Genomic DNA, 18,243 nt, shown 5'->3' with positions numbered 1-18,243 from the left:
AATTTTCAATTAAATATGTCTAGCATTTCTAAATCCATTTATAGTTAATACAGCAATTACATATGCAAATTGGACTTAGTTACTCTCTAAAAAATTCTAAAGTAGTATGTGGTTAAGTTTTTTTTACTTGCATTTAAACAGGTACAATATTGAAACTGTAAAAAACAGAAACAGAATATTGCATAGTCACCTAGGTGCATATTATTTATCCCAACCAAAAGTAGTATGCAATGGTTTTATTTATAAAGTGTTCTCTCTCTCCAGGCTGAGCACTCAGGGACAGAGTGCTGCAAAAATACTAATATGGCACTAGATTAAGTTTATAGTTAGTGTTTCAGTCACCAAATTGGAATTCCGTTAATCAGAACAACACAGATGGCAGAGGAATAATATATGAGTAAGAAAAACTGGCTTAGTTTTCCATTCGACTTTTTATAGCCTCTGAATCCTTCTCTGGTTGATTTTGGTTTCTTTTCTGGTTGTTTTCTAGTCCATGAAAACTGCCTCTTCATAATAATCAATGACTCTTGCCTTTTTTTCACCAGATTTAATCACATGTCTTTTGTCAATATTTTTGAGCAATTAATGAAAATATCTGAATTAAATCAAAATCTCATGCTAACCTCACAAGAATTTCAAAAAAATCCATAATATTGAAAACTTTTTATTTCTATAACATTAATAATCTCAAAGACATTCTTTGAAATAACTATACCAAAATGAAACCATAAAAAATTAATAGTACAGTTAAGTCACAATTTGTTAACAAAGTTGTACCTAAGCTATAGCTAAGGAAGAAGGTGTTAACAATAAACAAATTTTCTAGAATTCCAGTATGAGGTAATCTGTTAGTTTCTCCTTTGTTTAGTACCCTCCAGGCTTCTATGCTTAATCTAAAATAATTTTTTAGAAATGGAAGACTGAACTAGCTACAAATCTCCAACTGAACAGATTATCCACTTGATGCTAACTTCTTTGGAAACTAAATGGTCAAATTTAACAGGATAAAGAAAAAATTTAAGAGGGTTTATACATTTTCTCAGGTATATTTAGAAAAAGATAGTATTTGAGAACTTGCAAGAAATTACATACTTAAAAGTATACTAGAAATAAAAGTTCTGAAAAAAAATCTAAGCACTTGAGTACTCTTTCAAAATATAGCATAAATATAAAGATGAAAATTTCAAATTATATGTTGATATTTAGCAGAAAAATGCAGATAGAAAACTTCTAGGCCCTGGCCGGTTGGCTCAGTGGTATAGCATCGGCCTGGCGTGCAGAAGTCCCGGGTTCAATTCTCGGCCAGGGCACACAGGAGAGGCGCCCATCTGCTTTTCCACCCCTCCCCCTCTCCTTCCTCTCTGTCTCTCTCTTCCCCTCCCGCAGCCGAGGCTCCATTGGAGCAAAGATGGCCCGGGCGCTGGGGATGGCTCCTTGGCCTCTGCCCCAGGCGCTGGGGTGGCTCTGGTCGCAGCAGAGCATCGCCCCCTGGTGGGCGTGCCGGGTGGATCCCGGTTGGGCGCATGAGGGAGTCTGTCTGTCTCTCCCCGTTTCCAGCTTCAGAAAAAATACAAAAAAAAGAAAAAAGAAAAAAAAAGAAAACTTCTAAGTTCTTTTAGGTATTAAAATTTCTAATATAGATTTTAGGTTATTTTAAGGTGTGTGTGTATTATATATATATGTATATATACTTATATAAATATATGTGTATATAAAACTACAGGATATGTTTTAAACTAAATTATATTTTACCCTTAACATTTTTTAATATTTAGTATTCTTCTCAGTCAGGTAGTTCAAAACTTATACTTCAGCTGAGGATATATGATCTTAATTGTGACCCAAATGGACCTAGTACAACTTTAGAATCTTTAGAGCACTTAAGCTCCTCTGTTTTCAGTGGTATAAAAAAGTCAAACAATTAAGATATTAACATGCTTTCTCTTATACCTACTGTATTGGTATTCTTAGTTTTTATTGTTCATAGCAGCACCTAAAAGGCAGATTCCTGGGATCACCATAAAGATTTATACTCTGCTAGTCTGAGGTGAGGACCCTGGTAGTCATTGCCTACAGTGGTTCACACAGCACATATTAAAAAACACTGCCTACAGAATTTCTCCAAGTTTGATCCTTAGACTGGACCAACAGCATCTGCGAGTTTATCAGAAATACATTTCATGAACTCGACCCAAAGAGACCAAATCAGAATTCTTGGGATGGGTCTAAAAAATCGTGTTTTAACAAACTCAACAGGTGATCCTTCTATTACCATATTATATTATAGCTCTTAATACCTTTTCCTTGATTTTTGATACTTTGTGTAGGAACTGGTTATGTGCTAAGCTGTATGAGCACCAACAGATCTCAGGTTAGGGATTTTTTTTTTTTTTTTTTTCATTTTTCTGAAGCTGGAAACAGGGAGAGACAGTCAGACAGACTCTCGCATGCGCCCGACCGGGATCCACCCGGCACGCCCACCAGGGGCGACGCTCTGCCCACCAGGGGGCGATGCTCTGCCCATCCTGGGCGTCGCCATGTTGTGACCAGAGCCACTCTAGCGCCTGAGGCAGAGGCCACAGAGCCATCCCCAGCGCCCGGGCCATCTTTGCTCCAATGGAGCCTTGGCTGCGGGAGGGGAAGAGAGAGACAGAGAGGAAAGCGCGGCGGAGGGGTGGAGAAGCAAATGGGCGCTTCTCCTGTGTGCCCTGGCCGGGAATCGAACCCGGGTCCTCCGCACGCTAGGCCGACACTCTACCGCTGAGCCAACCGGCCAGGACCAGGTTAGGGATTTTTATTAGAACTAGCATCCCCATACCATCTTAAGGACAAGAGGTTGTCTCCTAACAGGTATGATGGAAATTTTGAGTGTATAAAAACAGGCTGCTCTTTATCTTAATATTTTGAAATTTCTTTCTTAAGGGCCTAAAATTACATGCTGTTTGCTGGAGTTGAATTTGTTTAAATTACACGTGCTTATAATGTGACTTCAATGAAGAAACAGAATTCTACTTTTTTCCTTTGAAATAAGCACTCATCCAAAGCAAAACTGTATCCTTATTTAAATTATATATATATAAATAAAAACAAGTGACAAGTCCTCAGCCTATTTTCCTCCTTTTTTTCAATTGAGAGGCAGGTAGACAGAGTCTCATATGTGCCCCAACTGTGATCTACCTGGCAACTTCATCTGGGGCTGATGCTCAGATCAACAGAGCTATTTCTAGCACTTGAGGCTGAGGCACTTGGACCAACCAAGCTATCCTCAATGCCTTGGGCCAACGCTTGAACCAATCGAGTTACTGGCTGCAGGAGGGGAAGACAAAGAGGAGGGAGAAAGGAAGGAGAGAAGCAGATGGTAGCTTCTCTTGTGTGCCCTGACGGGAATTGAACCTGGGACGTCCAAATGCCAGGCTGACGCTCTATCCACTGAGTCACTGGCCAGGGTCTGTTTTTCTTTTCTAATCTTTACTCCATTTTTCTCCCCTATAAGTGCTGTCTCTGTTCTTAAATATTTTTATATGTCCTCTTTAAATTTACATATATGATACTGAATTAAAACCACATTTTGTTTTTATTTTTTTCTCTCAACTTATGTCTTAAAGCTCTCAGTTTTAAAGATTTCACTATTATTAGTTTTACCTGCTGCACTGGTACCCACAGCACATCACCATTCTTACTCATTCTACCTGTGACAGATACTTAGCTAGGCTGCCTTCAAATCCTCCCAACCACTACCACTACCAATGCAGCTAAGACTGTAATCTCAGGGGTCTGTGTAACAATTTCACTGGGTGCTGGGTCAGAGAGACTAAGCATTCCTGATTTAATTAATGACTAATTTATAGAATGATGGTAGGAGTTTATATTCCCACCATTATACATGACTTCTATAACCCTCTAAATACTTTGTATGGCAATCTTTTAAATATGGTCACTTTGGTGCTGTTAGGTTGTATCTTAAGCTTTATTTTAATTTTCTAATTACTAGTGAGTTTGGATATATCCTCATCTACTTGTTAGCACTGGGGCTTCCCCTTATTTAAATTGTCTATTCATGCCTGACCTGTGGTGGCGCAGTGGGATAAAGCGTCGACCTGGAACACTGAGGTTGCCGGTTCGAAACTCTGGGCTTGCCTGGTCAAGGCACATATGGGAGTTGATGCTTCCTGCTCCTCCCCCTTCTCTCTCTCTCCCCTCTCTCTAAAAATCAATTAAAAAAAAAAAAAAAAAAAAAAAAAGATTTTCTAAATTGTCTATTCATGTCTTTTTTTAAAAACTTTTTATTTTTTTTTGGCTTTAATTTATCACAGTTCTTTATGCACTGTATTAGTCCCATGTAGGTTTAAAATTTTCCAAAACTGACATTTGACATTTAATTCTGTGTATGGTACCTTTAACAGAAACATTTAATTTTGATATAATCCAACCCATTAATTTTCACATTATGTTCTGTGATTCCTAAGATATAAATGTTCTCCAAAATCTCTTACTGGTTTTAAAGCTTTACATTTCTTATTTGGGTCTTTACTCCTTCTGGAATCTGTTTTTGAATACAATGTCTAAGGTACTGATCCTGCTTTCTTTTTTTCCACCTCTGCTAATAAAATCTAAGTATCTGTCTGCTTTAACCAACCTGTTTCTCATTGCCTAGTGATAAACTTATCAAGTTCTCATATATACATAAGTTCCTCTGAGCTCACTAGTTTTTTTTTTTTTTTTTAAAGCCTAATTTTCTTGCACGGTTTTTAATTTATTTTTATTTTATTTATTCATTTTTAGAGAGGAGAGAGAGACAGAGAGGGAGAGAGAGGAGAAAGAGACAGAGAGAGAGAAGGGGGTAGGAGCTGGAAGCATCAACTCCCACATGTGCCTTGACCAGGCAAGCCCAGGGTTTCGAACCGGCGACCTCAGCATTTCCAGGTCGACGCTTTATCCACTGCGCCACCACAGGTCAGGCTGAGCTCACTAGTTTATTACAGTCTACTTGCCTTTATTTTGCTAGCATCATACTTTTTTTTTATAATTGTAGCTTTCAGTACTTATTATCTAATGGGTCCAGTGCTTCCTCCTCCTCCTCCTGTCAACACTGACTACCGTATTTCCCCATGTGTAAGATGCTCCCATGTATAAGTGCATCTTAATTTTGGGGCCTGAAATTTGGAAAAAAAGTATTACATAAAGTTATTAAATTCAAGTTTCATTCATCATAAAATTCATACAACTCCTCAAGTGGGAAATGCAAGTAAAATACTCTACAACCACTATAAGACGCATCCAGTTTTTAGACCCCAAAATTTTCAAAAAAGGGTGTGTATTATACATGGGGAAATACAGTTGCTATCCCTGGACTGTTTTTTTGATACATCTTAACTTTAAAATGCATTTGTCACGATAATCAAAACAGCATGGTATTGGCAGAAAAATAGACACTCACACCAACGGAACAGAATAGAAAGTCCAGAAATAAAACCACATATATATATGGTCAAATAATCTTTGATAAAGGGGCCAACAACACACAATGGAGAAAAGAAAGCCTCTTCTTCAACAAATGGTGCTGGGAAAACTGGAAAGCCACATGCAAAAGAATGAAACTTGACTACAGTTTGTCCCCTTGTACTAAAATTAATTCAAAATGGATCAAAGACCTAAGTATAAGACCTGAAACAACAAATTACATAGAAGAAAACATAGGTACTAAACTCATGGACCTTGGTTAATAAAGAGTACTTTATATATTTGACTCCAAAGGTAAGGGAAGGGAAGGCAAAGATAAATGAATGGGACTACATCAGACTAAGAAGCTTTTGCACAGCAAGAGAAACTAACAACAAAACAGACAGCCAACTAAATGAAAGATATTTTCAAACAACAGCACAGATAAGGGCCTAATATCCAAAATATACAAAGAATTCATAAAACTCAACAACAAACAAGCAAACAATAGGAAAAGGACAGGAAAAGATACTTCTCCCAGGAAAAAATACAAATGGCCAACAGATATATGAAAAGATGTTTATTTTCATTAGCTATTAGAGAAATGCAAATCAAAACTACAATGAGATACCACTTCACACCTGTTAATTAGCTATTATCAACAAGACAGGTAATAACAAGTGTTGGAGAGGCTGTGGAGAAAAAGGAACCCTCATCCACTGTTGGTGGGAATGTAAAATAGTACAGCCATTATGGAAGAAAGTATGGTGGTTCCTCAAAAAATTAAGAATAGAGCTACCATATGACCCAGCAATCCCTCTACTGGGAATATACCCCCAAAACTCAAACACACTAGTCCGTAAAGACACATGCAGCCTCATGTTCATTGATGTATTGTTCACAGGGGCCAAGACATAGAAACAACCAAAAAAACTCTTCAATAGATGACTGAATAAAGAAGAACTGGTATATATATACAATAGAATACACTCAGCCATAAGAAATGATGACATCGGATCATTTACGACAACATGGACGAACCTTGACAACATTATATGGAGTGAAATAAGTAAATCAGAAAAAGCTAAGAACTGTATGATTCCATACATACGTGGGACACAAAAATGAGACTCAGGAACATGGACAAAAGTGTGGTGGTTATGAGGGGGAGGGGAAGGGAGGAGCAGGAGGGGGTGTGTGGAGGGGAGGAGCACAAAAAAAACCAAATAGAAGGTGATAGAAGACAATCTGACTTTGGGTGATGGGTATGCAAATAATAAAATGTCAAAATGACCTGGAGATGTTTTCTCTGAATCTATGTATCTCAATTAATCAGTCACCCCATTAAAATTAATTGTCTAAACCAGTGGTAGTCAACCTGGTCCCTACTGCCCACTAGTGGGAGTTACAGCTTTCATGGTGGGCGTTAGAGGAGCAACCAAAGTATAAATAAAAAGATAGACTGAACTATAGTAAGTTGTTTTATAAAGATTTATTCTGCCAAACTTAGTGAAAATCTGACATAAAGTACTTGGTAAGTAATTATTATTATATGCTTTAACTTGCTGTAACTCTGCTTTATAAATTTTATAAAGTTACTTCCCTACTTTATAAATCACCATTACTGTGGAACCGGTGGGCTGTTAGAAAATTTTACTACTAACAGAGATACAAAAGTGGGCGGTAGGTATAAAAAGGTTGACTACCCTGGTCTAAATTAAAAAAAAAAATGCATTTGTGAAGTTTCTAAGAAAGAAAGAAAAAAAAAATAGAATTTTGAATAGGCACTGACGTGACAGATTCAGAAATACAGGCATTACTAGACTAAGTTCATGATAACTTTTTGTCTCTAATAAAGTTAAGACATTTTTCCATGAAGGTTTTATGCATTCCTAATTAGATTAATTTTTGTTATGTTATTTCAAAGTGGGTTACTAATGGTATTCAGCAGGAATCAGAAACCTAGGCTCACAAGCCAAATCTAGTTTGCCATATGTTTCTGTAAAAAAGTTTTACTGGAACACAGTCATACCCATTTGTTGACATGGCTCTGGCTGCTTTCAAGCTGTAGCAACAGTTATAGCTGAATCAGAGACCATATGGCCCACATAGCTGAAAATATTACCTTATTCTTTATAAAAAAAGATTGCCCACCTCTGTGTATATAAAATACCTATTAATTTTTACAGTTTAATGTTATATTAGAGAACCACGCTGAATTTTCTTAGCTCTAGTCTGCTGATTGTTTCTGGATTTTTATGTAGATGATTATATAATACGCAAATAGTGATTTTTATTCCCTCAACTTCCAATCTTATTTGGTTTGTATTCAAAATTTCTTAAATATAATGTTTACTTATATATTCTGGTTGATTACTTAGGCATGTTTTATGAAATAAGCAAAATTCCCTTTTATTTTTAGTTTTCTAGGAGTCTTTTCATACACAGATAATAATTTCAAAAAAAATTTTTTGTATTCTAATGAACTATCATTTAACAATTTATGACATTGTTATATTTCTCACATTTTATAGTGAATGGATACTTAACTTTTCATGCTTTAATATTTGGGTTTCTTATTAAACTGGCAGATTCAGAGAAGAATGGAACTTAATTGTACTTCCATTCATCTCTAGTGTGGTACATTCTTTCACCAATATTTATTGCATGTATTATGTAAGAAATTGTGGTTTATTTTACAGAATCAAGCTAAGTAAATAAAAATAGTATTTTACTAGCAGACAGAGAAGGTAAAATAAAATACATAATTAGTTCAATCTTTCAGATAAAATTCAATAATTTTAAGTAGAAAAAATCTCTCAAATCTTTGGAACTCAAGGTTCTTTCATAGTAACTTATAAAAGTAATTTTTTTTTTTTTTTGTATTTTTCCAAAGCTGGAAATGGGGAGGCAGTCAGACAGACTCCTGCATGCACCCGACCGGGATCCACCTGGTACGCCCACCAGGGGGTGATGCTCTGCCCATCTTGGGGCGTCGCTCTGCTGCAATCAGAGCCATTCTAGCACCTGAGGCAGAGGCCACAGGGCCATCCTCAGCGCCCGGGCAAACTTTGCTCCAGTGGAGCCCTGGCTACGGGAGGGGAAGCGAGAGACAGAGAGGAAGGAGAGGGGGAGGAGTGGAGAAGCAGATGGGCACTTCCCCTGTGTGCCCTGGCTGGGAATCAAACCTGGGACTCCTGCACGCCAGGCCGACGCTCTACCACTGAGCCAACCGACCAGGCCTATAAGTAATTTTATAATATCAAAAGTTATTTAAAGCTATAACAAGTATATAATAAACTAAAGATAAGCTAGAACAGAACAACAGTTCTGATCTAAAGAATAAATGTAAATATTCACAAAGAAATTATTCCTAACTTCTAAAACTTCATTACCAAGGAATCTATACAATTCTACATTGTGTTCTTATAATCTTCTTAAGGTCTATCCTTGGGTTATATCCAAGTAGAGTAAGAAAAAAATGTAATTAATATACCTGGACACAGCCTCATGAAATTTAAATTAAAAAACTTCACACAAGATAAAAAGTTTTTTCAAAACTAAAATGCTCTGGAACAACTTATATGACACATCTACTAGTTGATTTTTCTCACTCTCCCTGCCTCTCTCTCTTTCTCTCTCTCTCTCTCTCTGCCTCTCACTAAAACAAAACAATATTCCTTTAATGAATGTTTTTTTAATGTCAAAATTTAATTTTGTTGATTTCATTTAATTACCATAAAAGCATGCTTGGACTTTATGTATTTTTTCTTTAATATTTGACTTAATTATTATAACATATTTCTCAGAAACTTGTATATAGTGCGCCTACTATAGAATTTTAAATGCGCCCCGACTTCAAAACGTTTGAGAACCACTGACCTAGAGCAATGTCATTAAGTTTTCCTCCTAAAATTTCTTATATAAGTTTTATATTTTCAGGTTTTATATTTAAATTTTAAACCACATATCTGATAAATAGTTAATACCCAAAATATATTAAAAAAACTCCAACAATATGACAGCAAAAAACTCCAAATACCCAGAATTTATGACTTGAACAAACATTTCTCCAGAGAAGGTGTACAAATGGTTAACGGGTATATGAAAAGATGCTCAACATCAGTAATCATTGCAGAAATGCAAATCAAAACCATGAGATATCCCCTCATACCTATTAGGGTGGGTATTATCAAAAGGACAAATCATTAAGTGCTAGCAAGAATGTGGAGAAATTGGAATACTGTATACTATTGGTAAAAATGTAAAATAATGCAGTTTATATGGAAAGCAGTATGAAAGTTCCTCAAAAATACAATATAATCTAGAAATCTCACTTCTGAGTATATAGTCAGAGGAATAAAAATCAGTATCTTTAAAAGATATCTGTATCCTGGCCCTGGCCGGTTTGCTCAGTGGTAGAGTGTCGGCCTGGCGTGCAGAAGTCCCGGGTTCGATTCCCGGCCAGGGCACACAGAAGAAGCGCCCATTTGCTTCTCCACCCCTCCCCCTCTCCTTCTTCTCTGTCTTTCTCTTCCCCTCCCACAGCCAAGGCTCCATTGGAGCAAAGACGGCCCGGGCGCTGGGGATGGCTCTGTGGCCTCTGCCTCAGGTGCTAGAGTGGCTCTGGTTGCAATATAGTGACACCCCGGATGGGTAGAGCGTCGTCCCTGGTGGGCGTGCCAGGTGGATCCCGGTCGGGCGCATGCAGGAGTCTGTCTCTCCCCGTTTCTAGCTTCAGAAAAATTAAGAAAAAAAAAAAAAAAAAGATATCTGTATCCCATGTTCACTGCAGTACAATTCACAATAGCTAAGATGGAAACAACCTAAATGTACATCAAAGAATGAATGGATAAAAAAGTGTGGTATATACAAAGAACGAAATATTATTCAGTTTTAAAAAAGGGAAAAAAAACTGCTGTGTGTGATAACATGGATAAACCTGGGGGATATTATGCAAGATAAAATTAGCTAGCCATAGAAGGACAAATACTGCATGGTTCTACTTATATGAAGTATCTAAACGAGTCAAATTCACAGAAACAAAGTAAAATAGCAGTTGCTAGGGAAAGAAATGGAAAGTTAGTGTTCAGCAGGAATAGAGTTTTAGTTATACAAGATGAATAAAGTCTAATAGCTATACAACAATGTGCCTATATTTAACAATACTGTATTATGAACTTAAAAGTTCGTTAAGAGTGTAGGTCTCAAGCATTCTTACCATAGTTGAAAGAAAAGTTAAAAAGATTCCTAATTTTTTAACCCTCACTTACTATCAAAAGCAATTCTTATACTCCTGTATCTCTACTTGTGCTTTTATCTTCTAAAATACTTATTTTAATGAATAAAAATATTACTTTCACATCAGAATCATTATGATAAAGAACATCTTTTTAAAAGACACTTGAAAACTATCACAAGCCTGAAACAAAATATTAAATGTTTAAAGTGATTTAACTATTAGATAATGTAGCAAATGAACTTGACTCGAAGGAACCACTGAGCTAAAGCCAGCCCTATATTAGATAATGTAGCATAACAGTTATAACATTTATACTGTACCTCATTCTAGAAGAGATTTGAATTGAAAGCCTTTTTGCAATAGCTTATTAATTTAAGTGTAAATTTAGGTATTTTCTATATTGAGAATATATTCTTATTTCAGAATAAAATATAAAGAAGGTATATACAACACACAATTTAGATTCTTCTATCATTATGGATTTCATTATCTCAAACAAAAGGCTTCTAAATCATATAGTATGCCATCATAAAAAGTGGGAACACTTACTTAGGAGTAGCAGGACCCCTTGGCCATGTGCCGTCTTCATTTTTCTGTTCTATCACTAACACCTGCAAATATGACACAATAAAAGAGTGTTGTTTTCTTAACCCTGATGTTAAAATTGTTTTAGAAGAATAGCTAAATTCACTAAGAAACTAAAATAACCTGTGATTAATTATAAAACACAGTAGACACGGTAAACAGGTATTTGCATTTTGATTCCAAAGCTGGGCAAGGGAGACAAAAATTTAAGGAGTCAAATATAAAGAGTAAGCAATTGAACAACACACACGTGCATGAACACATGCAAAAATAAGGACCACTTATTCTGAGAGGTAAACTCTAATAATATATTTTTGTTTCACTTCCTAAAAAGAATACTTTCAATTTCAGTAAAATAATTTAAAAGTCCAGGATAGTATTTAGCTTATTCATCATTAATCAGAAAATCACATAAAATTTGAAAAACTTAATGTACATTTTTGGAAACATTCCTATTTCAAAATCTGGTAAATGCATTCCTAGCAAGAAGATCAAATTATTTAACTTCCTGAGGCCTTAATTATTTTAATGTACATGATTAGAAAGAATAAGAACCATTATATATGGTCTACTGGAAAGTTCTATCCGTTTTTGGAATAAAATAAAATACTAATTTTTCTTACCATCAATAAACTTTATTAAATAATGTAATTGCCATTATTACTGATTTCTTGCCAGCGTGAGGGCAATTTGTATATCCCATTTTTGAAAAATGTTTTATCTTTTGATGCAAAAAATTGAACCAGTGCTTGTTTGATATCGTCTTCATTTTTGAATTTTTTTCCCTTTAAAAAATTTTGTAAGGACAAAAACAAGTGATAGTGGGAGGGTGCTAAGTCCGGGGAATATGGTGGATGCGACAGAATTTCCCAGCCTAGTTCTGCAATTTTTTGACGCGTCCCCAAAGCAGCATGTGGCCTGGCATTATCATGATGCAGTATGATGTTCTTCCTATTGAACATCGCCGGCCTCTTTTCTTGGACTGCTGTCTTTAAATTATCCAGTTGAAAACTATCTGACAATACTTCTCCGAATTGAGCTTTTCGTTCGGTTTTGAAAGCTCATAATGTATTGGTCCTCGAATGTCCCACTATATACACAACATTCTCTTATTCAGAGTCAAATTTGGTTTAGAGGTGGAAGGGCTAGGTTTTCCAGGTTCACAATATGCCCTTTTCCTTACAATGTTTTCGTAGGTAATCCACTTTTCATCCCCAGTTATCATCCGGTTCAAGAAGGGCTTGATTTTGGTTCGAGCAAGCAGAGATGTGCATATGACGACACGATCATCCAAATTCTTCTGACTTAATTCATGTGGCACCCATCTTGAATATTTCCACACCAATCCTATCTTCTGAATATGGTCTGAAAAGGTTTGCTGAGCTGAATTAAGCCTTTCTGCGATCTCCAATGTTGTCAGAAAAGGGTCTTGATCTAACATGGTCTTAACAACATCATCATCGATCAAAAATGGTCTCCCAGAACGTGGCTTATCAGAAAGGTCGAAATCACCTGTTTCGAATTTTTTGAACCATCTTCTGTATGTCCTATCAGAAACTGTACCTTCTCCAAACACTTTCAATAAATTTCTACATGCTTCTGTAACATTTCTTCCTTGTTGAAATTCGTAAAAATTACAGTGGCGTAAATGAACTTTATCAGTAGCCATGTGTGAACTATCGCTTCACACATAAGACTAATGTGAATCAACTTTGTTTTAGTTAATTTGCTACATCAGTATGTATACATTAAGTGATAAAAATAGAAGGCACACATGTGCCAAATAAACGTGCTTACGTGTCGAAACTTGTGATAGAAACGGACAGAACTTTCCGGTAGACCTGATATAAGATCAATCACTAAAAAGGGTTACAGAAATAATACTATATATTTCAAGTTGTACTCCTGGAGCTACCTCAGGGCCTGATGAATGGTAACCAAGGAGCAAGGTGTACATCTACTGTCAGACAAAAGGGTTGGCTAGTTGGGGAGGGAAGTGCTGACTAAGCAGTAGAGCTGCAAGTTTCTCACTCCAGCTTTGATCAGGTAACTCTTCTTTTAATTTTAAGACACATTAAAACGGTAAGATTTCACTTAAGAAATCATTTTTTTTTAAACGAGAGAGGGGAGATGGAGATAGACAGACTCATATGCACCCTAATCAGGATGTACCCGGCAATCACTGTCTGGGGCTGATGCTCAATCAACTGAGCTATCCTCAACACAGAGGGCGAATGCTTGGACCAACTTAGCTATCCCTCAGTGCCTACGGCCAATACTTGAACGAATCAAGTGACTGGCTGTGAGAGGAAGAGAGAGAGAAGGAGGAAAGGGAAGGGAGAGAGAGGCAGATGGTCGCTTCTCATGTGTGCCCTGACTAGGGATCAAACCCAGAATGTCTGCATGACTGGCCGACATTCCATCTACTGAGCCAGCTAACCAGGGCCAAGAAATACTAAGTATGAAAATCACCTTTTTAAACCCTATTGTAAGATCTGTCATATAGAGAGTGGCAAGATGGCGATGGAGTAGGTGAACTTACCAACTTCCGCCTCCCAGAATCAAAGTGGATTACAAGTTAATTTTAAGAACCATCATATGGAAAAACCAACTTTGGACTAAACTAAGAGGAATCCTCAACCAAGGAACAAAGGAACACTGAAGAAGCCACACTGAGACTGGTAGGAAAAGCAGAAACGCGGAGAGGGCTGCCCAGCTCCCAGGAGCGAATGGCAGCCTGGAGAGACTCACGTGGTGGGAAGAGACTTGAGTGGAGAGGGGTGGGTCCTGAGCCCCGGGAACAAAGCCCCAGCCTGTAGCCCAAGAGCCTAGAAGAGGCGTGTGGACAGTACTTAGCTGTGAAACAAGTCAGGATACTGTTTGTGAGAAAGAGACCGATTTCTCAGACCCAGGATACTCCTTAAAGGGACCACGCAGAAAACCTCTCTCACAACCACTCACCCGGGGCTCTGGAGGATAGGAGAGAGGAGAGAACTGAAGCATCTGGAAAAGAGTGTAATCTAGGAGGCACAGGGAGAAACACTTTGAGGGACAGCCACCCTAACCCCTGGGCTGAGTCACTCCCCAAATCTGAAGAGAATATTTCCCCTGGAAACAGCAATATCAGTAAGGGGAAGCAGGACACCAGCCAAACAAGCTCTCCCGCGGCACTCAGAGCAGTCGCTCAGAAGGAGGGAGCTTTCAGTACTATAGTATTGAGTGTTAGGGTCTCAGCTTCGCTGCCCCCACCCACACGGTTGAGGGCTCACTAGAGGGCAGGCAGCAGTGGGATATGGAAGCGCGGATCCGTGGCAAGGGCAGAAGCTGGCTGGCCAACACTGAGGCCCGGGTGTGAGCTCAGTCTTCCCTTGCAGAGCGAAGGGGACGCACGAAAATGGTCAGGCCCAACTGCGGGGGAAGGGTGGGAGCCCTGGAAGGGTGGAAACCCGCCGCTGAGCCGCAGAACCCAGGCTTGCAGCTCACCCGAGCGGGCTCCTCCCACGGGGGTGGGGTGAAAGCCCAGAGCAGGTGGAGACCAGCAGCTGAAAAAAGGTGCTCACCACTGCCTGCAGTGCCCAGGCTTGAGCCTAGGCACAACGCATAATCACACCCACGGGGGCGGGGCGAAGGCCAAGGCCAACGAGGCTTGTAAACCCAGGCACATGATCACAGCCCCTCCGGTAGAGAAAAGGCAAAAACCGCAGTGACAGCCTCAGTGGGCTGGCATCAGCAACGCCCATACCTGAACACTCTAGGCAGCAGCAGCAGAGGGGGTGGTGGGCCTGCAGACAGACAACACATAGGGAACACAGATGCCACACCTACTGGACTCCAGTGGTCAAACCCTTCTTATACACAGACAAGATGGGAAGGCAGAAAAATGCTCCACAAATGAATCAAGAGAAATCCTCAAAAAAGGAACTGAATGAGTCAGATATAATCAAATTACTGGATGCAGAGTGTAAAATACCGATTGTTAGGATGCTCAAAGATCTTAAAACAACAAATGATGATCATTACAAACACTTAAATAAAGACATAGCAAATATAAAAAAGGACATTGAAATAATAAAAACGAATCAGTCAGAAATGGCAAATACAGTATCAGAAATGAAGACCACAATGAAAGGAATTAAAAGCACGATGGATGACGCTGAGGACTGAAACAGCGAATTACAGGACAAGATAAACGAAGGCATGGAAGCAGAGCAGAAAAAAGAAGACTCAAAAAGTCTGAGGAAAACATGAAGAGAAATAACATCCATATCAGAAGGGTTTCAGAAGAAAAAAAAAAGAATAAGGGATAGAGACTTTGTTCAATCATATCATAGCTGAAAACTTCCTTAAATTAGTGCAGGAAAAACTCTCACAAGTTCAAGAAGCACAGAGAACTCCATGAAAGAGAAACCCAAAGATCTACACCAAGACATATCATAATTACAATACCAAAGCTAAGTGATAAAGAGAAAATATTAAAAGCTGCTAGAGAAAAAAAGGCTATCACCTACAAAGGAGCACCCATAAGGATGACATCTGACTACTCAACAGAAACACTTGATGCCAGAAGGGAATGGCAACAAATATTCAAAGTAATGCAGAACAAAAGCCTACAACCAAGAGTACTTTATCCAGCAAGGCTATCTTTTAAAATTGAAGGAGAAATAAAAAGCTTCCCAGACAAAATATAACTCAAGGAATTCACTACAACCAAACCAATGCTGCAAGAAATGCTAAGGGACCTGTTGTAAACAGACCAAAGGGGAAAAAAATATAGAAAAAGAGGGATACAGCTTTAAAGAATAAAATGGAAATAAACAACTACATATCAATAACCTTAAATGTAAATGGATTAAATGATCCGATTAAAAGACATAGGGTAGCCCTGGCTGGTTGGCTCAGTGGTAGAGCGTCGGCCTGGCGTGCAGAAGTCCCGGGTTCGATTCCCGGCCAGGGTACACAGGAGAAGCACCCATCTGCTTCTCCACCCCTCTCCCTCTCCTTCCTCTCTGTCTCTCTCCCCCCCTCCCGCAGCGAGGCTCCATTGGAGCAAAGATGGCCCGGGCGCTGCGGATGGCTCCTTGGCCTCTGCCCAGGCGCTGGAGTGGCTCTGGTCGCGACAGAGCGACCCCCCAGAGGGGCAGAGCATCGCTCCCTGGTGGGCAGAGCGTCGTCCCCTGGTGGGCATGCCAGGTGGATCCCGGTTGGGCGCATGTGGGAGTCTGTCTGACTGTCTCTCCCCGTTTCCAGCTTCAGAAAAATACAAAAAAAAAAAAAAAAAAAAAAAAAAAAGACATAGGGTAGCTGCATGGATAAGAAAACAGGACCCAAACATATGCGATCTACAAGACACACCTTAAAACAAAAGATACACATAGACTGAAGGTAAAAGGATGGAAAAAAATATTTCATGTAAATGGAAATGAAAGAAAAGCTGGGGTAGCAATACTTATATCAGATAAAATGGACTTTAAAACAAAGGCTGTAGTAAGAGAGAAAGAAGGTCACTACATAATGATAAAAGGAGCAATCCAACAGGAAGATATAACCATTATAAATATCTACACACCTAATATAGGAGCACCTAAATATATAAAGCAGACTTTGATGGATATAAAGGGTGAGATCAACAGCAATACTATAATAGTAGGGGATTTCAATACCCTAATAACACCACTAGATAGATCAGGGGTCCCCAAACTACGGCCCGCAGGCCGCATGCGGCCCCCTGAGGCCATTTATCAGGCCCCTCTGCACTTCTGGAAGGGGCACCACCATCTCATTAGCTAAAAGCAGGCCCATAGTTCCCATTGAAATACTGGTCAGTTTGTTGATTTAAATTTACTTGTTCTTTATTTTAAACATTGTATTTGTTTCCGTTTTGTTTTTTTACTTTAAAATAAGATATATGCAGTGTACATAGGGATTTGTTCATAGATTTTTATAGTCTGGCCCTCCAATGGTCTGAGGAACAGTGAATTGGCCCCCTGTGTAAAAAGTTTGGGGACCCCTGAGATAGATCCTCAAGAAAGAAAATTAACAAAGAAACAGCAGATTTAAAGGACATCCCAGATCAACTTGATTTAATAGATATCTTCAAAACCTTTCACCCTAAAGCAGCAGAATATACATTCTTTTCAAGTGCTCATGGTACATTCTTTAGGATAGACCACATGTTAGGGCACAAAAGCGGTCTCAACAAATTTAAGAAGATTGAAATCATATGGAGCACTTTCTCTGATCACAATGAGATGAAACTAGAAATCAATCACAACAGAAAAACTAAAAAATACTCAAACACTTGGAAACTAAATAGCATGTTATTAAATAACAAATGGGGTAACAATGAGATCAAAGAAGAAATAAAAAAATTCCTAGAAATGAATGATAATGAGCATAGAGCAACTCAAAATTTATGGGACACAGGAAAAGCAGTCCTGAGTAGGAAGTTCATAGCTTTACAGGCATACCTTAAGAAGCTAGAAAAAGCTCATTAACAACTTGACCCTGCATCTAAAAGAACTAGAAAAAGAACAGCAAGTAAAGCCCAGAAGAAGTAGAAGGAAGGAAATACTAAAGATCAGAACAGAAATAAATGACACAGAGTCTCAAGAAACAATACAGAGGATCAATGAAACCAGGAGGTGGTTCTTTGAAACAATAAATAAGATAGATGAACCTTTAACCAGACTTACCAAGAAAAAAAGAGATTTAAATAAATAAAATTTTTTCTATTTTATTTAAATAAATAAAATTAGAAAAGAGAGTGGAGAAATAACAACTGACACAACAGAAATACAAAATATTGTAAAAAAATACTAGGAAGAACTGTATGCCAAAAAAATTAGACAACCTACATGAAATAGACAAATTCCTTAAAACATAAAATTTTTCAAAAATTAATCTAGAAGAATCAGAAAACCTAAACAGACTGATTACAACAAATGAGACTGAAACAGTTATCAAAAAACTCCCAACAA

At 38.2% G+C, this 18,243-nt stretch overlaps 1 protein-coding gene across 3 annotated transcripts in view; it reads right to left on the bottom strand.

Annotated features, from left to right (window-relative positions):
• USP15 (ubiquitin specific peptidase 15) overlaps nt 1–18,243 on the bottom strand; it is a 162,108-nt gene that overhangs the window by 72,088 nt on the left and 71,777 nt on the right. For 2 of the 3 annotated variants that reach the window (XM_066258881.1, XM_066258882.1), the window contains exon 6: nt 11,231–11,292. In XM_066258881.1, coding sequence (XP_066114978.1) covers nt 11,231–11,292 — 62 coding nt within the window. Of the gene's footprint in view, nt 1–471; nt 1,558–11,230; nt 11,293–18,243 lie in introns of those variants that run through there. The other variant, XM_066258885.1, reaches the window with a different exon arrangement.

Source organism: Saccopteryx bilineata, chromosome 2, assembly GCF_036850765.1.
Source record: "Saccopteryx bilineata isolate mSacBil1 chromosome 2, mSacBil1_pri_phased_curated, whole genome shotgun sequence".
NCBI lineage: Eukaryota > Metazoa > Chordata > Mammalia > Chiroptera > Emballonuridae > Saccopteryx > Saccopteryx bilineata.
This window is presented reverse-complemented; position numbering and strand designations above follow the sequence as displayed.